The 8,559-nt window shown below is 30.6% G+C and overlaps 1 protein-coding gene across 2 annotated transcripts; it reads left to right on the top strand.

The window, feature by feature from the left end:
- Positions 1 to 6,140: 6,140 nt before the first annotated feature.
- Positions 6,141 to 7,516, top strand: LOC100777661 (uncharacterized). Of its 2 annotated transcripts, XR_418358.4 has the most exons (3): positions 6,141 to 6,662; positions 6,768 to 7,293; positions 7,333 to 7,516. XR_418358.4 is itself a non-coding variant. In XM_003546317.5 (2 exons), the coding sequence occupies exons 1-2, from the start codon at positions 6,576 to 6,578 to the stop codon at positions 7,233 to 7,235; spliced, it is 555 nt and encodes a 184-aa protein (XP_003546365.1). In that variant the 5' UTR covers positions 6,141 to 6,575; the 3' UTR covers positions 7,236 to 7,516. The 2 variants fall into 2 exon arrangements, 1 of the variants encoding a protein (XP_003546365.1); XM_003546317.5 differs by having other exon boundaries at positions 6,768 to 7,516.
- The last annotated feature ends 1,043 nt before the right edge of the window (positions 7,517 to 8,559 follow it).

Here is an 8,559-nt window from a genome sequence, read left to right as displayed (position 1 = left end):
TTAAAAGATTTAAAATTTCTATCGTTTTTATTTTCTTTATTCAAACATTATAATTTATTTATCATCTTTTTCATTCACTTTTGTAACTTCCGTTATTTTTTTGTTTAAAATGTATTAATCTTTCAAAATCTTAAAAATCCATAAAGTACTTTGAAATCTTAAAAATCTGTATTAGAAATCCATTAAAATCTTGGGTTAAGAATCCTGATTGTAAAAAGTCTTTTAAAAAAAATCTTTTAAAATCCCACAAAATCAATACAATCCCGCATAATCTTTTAAAATCTTCAAGATTGTTTTTGTCAAAATATTCTTTCAAAATTCCAATTCAATACACCCCCTTAAGAGAAAAGAAAAACAAATCACCGTTACTAGGAAATCAGATATTCTTTACAATTGTTTTCACTTCTATTTCTATGTACTGAAGCATTACAATGACCAACCAATTGGCAATTTTCGTATTCTATAATATAACTATTATTGGAACCCGAAGATAAACAACAAATAAGGAAAAAGAAAAAAAAAATCAACGAATAAGTACATCTAATTTATGTTCGTGCCAAAACCCGAGTCACGGACTCACTGAGTCTCCTCTGGCTCACCTTGCTCCGCGGCGCAGCTACAATCACTCCCGCATGACGACAGTGAAACGTTCCCCTTACGTTCCCTGCCGAGCATCCTCGTGAACGACAACATGCGACTCATGGGCGACCGAAACGACAACGACTGTCTCGACTCGTCTCGAAAATTCTCGTCGCGAAAATTCTCGTTGCGAAAATTCTCGTCCCTGGGCGGATCGTTGTTCTCTTGAGCCATGGGTGAGTTAGAGAAAAGATGAATAATAACAAAAAAGAGTTAATGAATGAAGAATGAAAAGGGTTGTGGTGGCTAGATTTATAGAAAGAAAAGAGAGAGAGAGAGAAAGAGTGAAGAAGGTTCTGAAGGGTTTGTTAGATGTAGAATAAATGTCGATGTAAAAGGTTGCGGAAATTGGGAAGCAGCTTCGTCCGGAGACCCACGCTTTACTATTTTGTCACGCGGATGTTATTTTTTCAATATTTTTTTTTTATTGCAGTGATGATAGTGATTGTTTATACAAGAATCTTGTATCAGATTTCAATTGATAAAAAAAATTATGATTAGAAGTGAAAAATCTTACCAAAAAGGAGAGGGTAAAATTCTTGTTTTTTATTATTAGAAAATATTAGAAATTCCTTCATAATTAAAATTAATTTACATTCATGTAAACATATAAATTTAAATATTGAAGAACACACATTCTAAGACATATATAGAAAAGTGTGAAGTCTCTTCAATGATCTGAAATTAATTCCTTTGATCTTAGACTTACGCATTCTCCTTAAAAAAAAATTAAATATTAGAGTTATGAAAAATTAAAATATCTCATTTCATCCCTTGAAAGAGAAACAAAATAAGAAAGAAAGTTTTAGTATTTTTCTTTGAGAGAAATAGAGTTATAGTTTTCATTATACTTGGTGAGAGTTCACATGAATTATAAATCATTCTTGTTGGGTGAGATTAAGAGATAGTCTCTTTTTAATAGTGGAAATATTTAGTGATTTGATCACGTGATTTTTATCTTTTACATTGAAAGGATTTTTAACTTAAAGAATTCTAGTATCATTCTTCTACTCTTTATTTTTATTTTTTTGTTTCTGCTAAATGCCTATTTTGAGTCTAAGGAGAAAAATAGTGCTTATATTTCCTAACAAGAAATTATAATTAAATACATAATTTTAGCATGTTTAACAGATTGGTTGGTTGATTGAACTTGGATTATTAGCTTGGCTGTGTTCTTCACCGACTACCAATGGCATTCATTTTTATTCTTGACACTTTCTTTTATCATTTTTTATTACCCTGAAATGCAATAATCAAATTATCATATCCAAATAGGTTAATTTAAGTAGCCCAAAAAGCTTTTAATTCATTCCTCCATAATAAAATAAAGGGACCATCTGAGTAGTTGGCACAAGTCACACGGGAGGAAAAATAAAAGAAGGTTTGAGTCCTTTTGTGCAATTTGATTATAGTAGTGATGCTTTGATCATGCTTCTTGAGCTCCATTTTACAGGCGGCGGAGGAGGGATCTGAGGACTGGATTTCGTTGGCCGCGTGGTTGCGAACTAGATCTCAGAGCATGCGTTCCGTGTAGGTGAAGATGCCTACGCTCCCATAATAAATGATAGCATGTGCCAAACTTGTACTACACATGGGGTCAAAATTGCATCACTTGCATGATTATTAGAAAAAGATGTAACTAATAACTTTTGTATTAACTTTTTGGAAATGTTTTATATATTTCTCCCTCTGATCAATGTAGGAAGTTGCATCACTTGCATGATTATTAGAAAAATAAGTTTCAAAATTTATATTAAATTTGTTGTTAATTGTTGATAAAACCCTGTAATGTTGAATGAAAGGTTTTTTGTTAGTAGTATTCCATAAAGGGTGGTACTTTATTGTGGAATCATGTTCTGCTGCAATAAGGGAATCAAGTTGCGGATGATCTTGTAAACTTTGGTTTATCCTTAGATAGACAATTAAGAATCTTTGAGTTTGTTCCTCATTTTATTTCAAATCTTATGTTGGCTTATAAAATTTCTACCGCATTTTCACGTGACTTTTAATGATCGTTTATGGGTTTTTTTTTTTCCAATCTTTCACCAAAAAAAGGTTTATTTGTTTTATATTAATAATCAATTTCTTAAATGCTTTATATTTTAAAATTAAAATTTATACTCAAGATCAAATGTATATTTCAAATATATAAAAATTTAAAATATTTTTTTTCAAATTATTTTTTCTTAACTATAAAGAAACGGTCACGAAATACATTATTAACTTTGAAAAGCTTATAGCCGACAAGGAAGTGTGATGGAAATGCGTTAATTATTCAAGAATTAAAACGCTAACTTATATTGGATATTTTTTCTTTAATTTTTTTTTAAAAAAAAATTGGTACAACGACTAGATACACTGCTATTTTGGACTCGATAGTTTGTGTTTCTTAAAGATAAAGTTTATTTCTAATTAACAATAATAATTACATACTAGTATTTTTTTAAAATAAAATTTTAGAAAATAATCTTAATGTTTTCGTGAAAACTAAAGATAATAACTTTTCAAAAGAGTTCAGTGGTTGTGTAGTATATACTTTTATTGTAAAAACTTTTACGTTGCTTTTTAATGTAGATAATCATTATTAAAATAAATAAATTTATCATATACATTTATATCATTCATGATTGTATGATTATGAGAAATTGCTTTATGCAATGAATGCATAATCTATTTTTTCATTTTTGTTTTATATCGGGTTAGCATTCCAATTCATTCAATAAGGCAATTTTTTATTCTATTACTTTTTATAATAAATAATTAAAATTAGTTTATAGTTTTCTAAATTAAATTAACTTTATAAATTTATTTTTATATAACTAATTTTTATCTATTGAATTTATATAGAAATTAGTTTATGATATGCTTGCTCCTATTATTTCATTGTCAATGGGGCTAATGAACATGGATGAGGGGAGAAAGAAGGAAGGGTCGGTCTCGGAGGAAAAAGCCAAATTAAAAAGAGGCCATAGCATGTGCATTGAAATGGGAACCCAAGTAGTAGTATTGATTATTGATACCTCGTAGTTTAATCAATAGATATTTTGTTACGTACGAGTGCTGTTTATGTTAAATTTTATAAGCAATTGGTTGTTTGTTTGTATAACATTTAGTAAAAGTGGATGATGATAAGTTTTTTATTTTTAAATATAATTTTCAAAATAAAATATGTTTGGTAAAAGTGGAGTTAAATTAGTATTTAATTCAATTTTAAAATAATTTTACATTTATTATAAAAAAAGTATTGTGACTTGTTTTTTATTTAAAAAAAATACATTTCAACTATTCTTCTCCCACCACTCATCATTGGGTTACTAATTGACCCACATGACTTGATCTTTAATAAAAAAAATTAAAATTTTATACTCAACGTTAATTGATTAGGACTTGACACCAAATTTTATTGGATTATACCAAATTTAATTTATGGTCAACTTGAATTGCGATCAAATTGATCTAACCAGCTGAGTCAACTTAGGTTTTAAAACATTGAGCATTTCATTTTAAAACACTAACATATTTCAAATATAGTTCAAATTATTTTTTCTTAACTTTAAAGAAATGGTCTCGAAATATATTATTAACTTCGAAAAGCTTATAGCCGACAAGGAAGTGTGATGGAAATGCGTTAATTATTCAAGAATTAAAACGCTAACTTATATTGGATTTTTTTCTTTATTTTTTATAAATTTTGGTACAACGACTAGGTACACTGATATTTTGGACTCGATAGTTTGTGTTTCTTAAAGATAAAGTTTATTTCTAATTAACAATAATAATTACATACTAGTGTTTTTTTAAAATAAAATTTTAGAAAATAATATTAATGTTTTCGTGAAAACTAAAGATAATAACTTTTCAAAAGAGTTCAGTGGTTGTGTAGTATATACTTTTATTGTAAAAACTTTTACGGTGCTAATCAAATAAAAATTATTATTGATATAACTTTTAATAGTTAATTATTATTAAAATAAATAAATTTATGATTAAATAATACATCATTCATGATTGTATGATTATAATCGCTTTATGCAATGAATGCACAATCTATTTTTTCATTTTTGTTTTATATCGGGTTAGCATTCCAATTCATTCAATAAGGCAATTTTTTAATCTATTAATTACTTGATAAATAATTAAAATTAGTTTATAGTTTTCTAAATTAAATTAGCTTTATAGAGATTTATTTTTATATAACTAATTTATGTCGTCCTTGATTTTTTAAAATGAGATAACAACTATATGTATTTATTTTGTTATTGTTATATAATTGCACATTTTTTTTTTCATTTTTAAAACACATGTCTCTGTCTCTGTGATAAAAAAAAAAAACACATTTCTTAAGTTAGTATGTAAAAATTAAATTAATACTTTTCTTAAGTCATTAGAGGCCACCTGGTGCATGTTTTGATTATCATTCAAACAGAGTTCAATTTTTCTCCGGTATTGAACTTTTTAGTAGGAGAGAATTTTTATTCATTCAACTTCAAACAACTCCAACATACATTTTCAAAGCATTCCCCTAGCTTGTTACTTCTATGGTGAAGGAACATTAAAATTCACTCTGTAACGAAGAGTCGATGTCAACAATTTTGCCGATATCGAGGTCGAACTAGAGGAGGGTCTTGCACATGTTGTTGTTGTCGAAGCATGCATATGGGTCATCTCATCGTAGGAGACAATGACGACGATGTGCGCGGTGACATGCATGGTGGTGGGAGGTGTCGCTGCTGGGTTAAAAATATAACTCATTAAATAACTCATTAACAATATAACTCATTCTCATCGGTTAAAAATGTATTTATTAGATCATGAGTAGTGATGATTATATCTAATCACTACTTAAATTAATAAGAATATTTTTGAAATAAACTTAAATTTAAGTCAAAATTAGTTAAAAATGATTAATTTAACTATTTTCGTAGGCACTTCATAATAATTTTGAGCATGTTTCAAAATTGGTTGTAAAATTATGTTTGAGGTAAAAACAATTTTGTCAATGAATAATGATCTTTACTTTTATGTTTATTTTATTTTTATCCGATTAGATCTATATTGAAACGTTACAAACAAAACATACACTTAGTTTAATTACGTTTTAAATCATATCTCCAGAAATATTATAGCTAGGAATGTTATTCCTTGACATGTTTAAAAATACGATTGATTAGCTTTTAACATTTCTAGACATATTTTAAAGTTTTAAAACAATAAATAAAAAATAAAAGTAAGAATTGTTGTTTCAGGGTAGTTAGGAAATAACTTCTCTCGCACTTCATGAAAAATGTAACTTTCCCATTCCATTAACATCAGAATAAAAGCTGAGTAGATAAGGGAGTACAACTTTGTTCAAAATAAAAGATATTTAAGAATATTTTTTATAACCTCATAACAAACATGAAAATAAATGTTTTTACTTGTATGTTTCAGAAAATAAAACATAATTTCATAAAACAAACGTCCATTATTATATTATTTCTTCGCAATCGTCAATACGCGTTCCAAAAGTAACAAGATAGCTAGGAGAGTAGGTATCCACAGAAAGAAATAGTTTAACAATTTCACTATTCTCATTCATTTGTCCTATTTGAGTATATATGTTTCTCATTTCCCGCCGGTACTTGGAATTGCAGCAATTACTTTGCCTGCATTTTCCGTAACTAAGCTAATAAATGGAAGATACCAAAAGATGTGAACTCTGAAAGCGCATTTACTAGTGTTTACCAACTCACCTCACGCCCCCTCCCTTGAGCCCCCAAAGCAAAAAGAAAACCACACACCACACACTCTTTTTTAGCCTTCCCTCTCTCTTTCTTTCTCTATTCCTCTTTCCCTTCTCTTCTCCATTCTTCATTTTTTTTTTTCTCTTTTCAGGCGTTTGTGACCATAACCAAGTACACAAAAGTTGAGATTTTAAGCATACCCATTTTCACACAATGTCCAACAAGTCCCCAGTTTTCCCCATCCCAGACCCCCAACACTTCAGCGACTATGGCTTTGACCCTCAAATAAACTATTTTCAGGTCTCTCTCTAATTTCTATGCCCTTGGAAAAATGTCCCGTTTTTCTCATTCATGGACCATCATGTTACTATTTATGTTATTTATGTGATTCTTTCTCCAAAGCAGGTATTGGAAGAAGCCATGAAGCACAAGCGCGAGACAGCGAGATCCATAGACTCCATCCAGTTCAAGCTCCAGAAGCCCATTTCCAAGGACGAGTCACGTAGCAAGGCCCACAGGCCCAAGAAGCGCTGGTGGAGAAGCGCCCTCCTCTTCTTCAGGTGGCGCTGGGCCCACCACCCCCTTGACAACACCAACAACGATCACCACGACGACGTCCACCAGGCCCGGGCCCGGGCCTTCCGGGCATCCATCTCGGGCCCGGTCTACTGGACCGAGACCCGAAGCGGTTCCACCACGCCCTACCGCTCCACCAGCCGCCCCTCCTCCGGGTCACTCGCCGGAACCCTAACGCCGCCGGCGATGGATGACGTGAACACACCTTACTTGAGTCTTAGAGAACTCAACATGGAACAGGAACACCTCCAGCGGAGGATGTCTACCTCGGCCATGCCCATATACTTGGTCAGTTAGAAAACAAAGTAAAAAAAAAAAAACAACCAATCAGTGTTAGGGTGTCACCACTCTTCAAATTATGTTTCACTTTGTACAACTGAAGAAAAGAAAACAAAATATATTGGTGGTTCACTGGGGTAGCTATTGGTTGGTTACATGATTTATCATACTTTTTGGTGGGTTTATTTTATATTATTACTCCTCCTTTTGGTGTTTGTTGCTCACTTTTCAATATATGCAACTCAACAACCACGATCACATTCACGACAAGGCAAGTGTTGTTAGCAGTATTTTTTTTTTTTCAGAAACTAATGTTATTGGTGGAGCTTTTTGGTTCTAGAAAATTTGGCAAATTGAATACATCATTTTCTTGGGTGCGAGTGCAGCGAGATCCAAGGATGCATTTTGTTTGAGGGAAAAAAGACAAGAAAAAAATATAAACAGGAAAATGAAATAAAAATCATATTTTTATATTGTAATTTAATTTTAAAACTTCATTTTAATTATTGTTTTCTATAATCCCTCGTTTTTCAGTACTTGTTAGTGGCATTTACCAATGTAGCGCTAAGATTTGTATCAGAAGGATCATCATTCTTGCTTTTTTAATTTATTTTTATCTATTGAATTTATATAGAATCAGGTGCACCACATTTTTAACTTAAATCCAGATACATACTAAGTTGGGGGCCCCATGTTGAAGACACGCGAAGCAATTTGCTTGGGAATGAGGTTGTGGGGCCAAAACGGCAACGTTTGAGATGTAAAGGCTGACATTGTCAATGGGGTATTATTTTTAAAAAAAGTGGTATATGATATGCTTGCTCCTATTATTTCATTGTCAATGGGGCTAATGAACATGTATGAGGGGAGAATCTCGGAGGAAAAGGCCAAATTAAAAAGAGGCCATAGCATGTGCATTGACATGGGAAGGCAAGTAAGTAGTAGTGTTGATTATTGATACCTCGTAGATTTGCATGTTAGGTGTACGCTCATCTACTAGGTTTTATTTTTTATTAGTTTAATCAATGGATATTTTGTTACGTAGAGTGTTGTTTATGTTAAATTTTATAAGCAATTGGTTGTTTGTTTGTATAACATTTAGTACTGACACGTGATCTCTCATCTAATATTTTAGATTCTGATTTGGGATGATGATAAGTTTTTTATTTTTATTTTTAAATATAATTTTCAAAACAAAATATGTTTAGTAAAAGTGGAGTTAAATTAGTATTTAATTCAATTTTAAAATAATTTCATTTATTATCAAAACAAAAAAAAGTATGGGAAATTGTTTTTAATTTAAAAAAATACATTTCAACTACTATTATTGTCACCACATTAC

This window comes from Glycine max, chromosome 15, assembly GCF_000004515.6.
Source record: "Glycine max cultivar Williams 82 chromosome 15, Glycine_max_v4.0, whole genome shotgun sequence".
Lineage (NCBI taxonomy): Eukaryota > Viridiplantae > Streptophyta > Magnoliopsida > Fabales > Fabaceae > Glycine > Glycine max.
The sequence above is the reverse complement of the archived record's forward strand: the minus strand, read 5'-3'. Positions and strand labels throughout refer to the sequence as shown.

What these genes read in the sequence shown, in the direction of transcription:
- LOC100777661 (XM_003546317.5), top strand. Translation starts at nt 6,576, where the DNA reads ATGTCCAACAAGTCCCCAGTTTTCCCCATCCCAGACCCCCAACACTTC. An exon ending in CTCAAATAAACTATTTTCAG is followed by an intron (nt 6,663 to 6,767) that starts GTCTCTCTCTAA and finishes TCTCCAAAGCAG; the next exon opens with GTATTGGAAGAAGCCATGAA.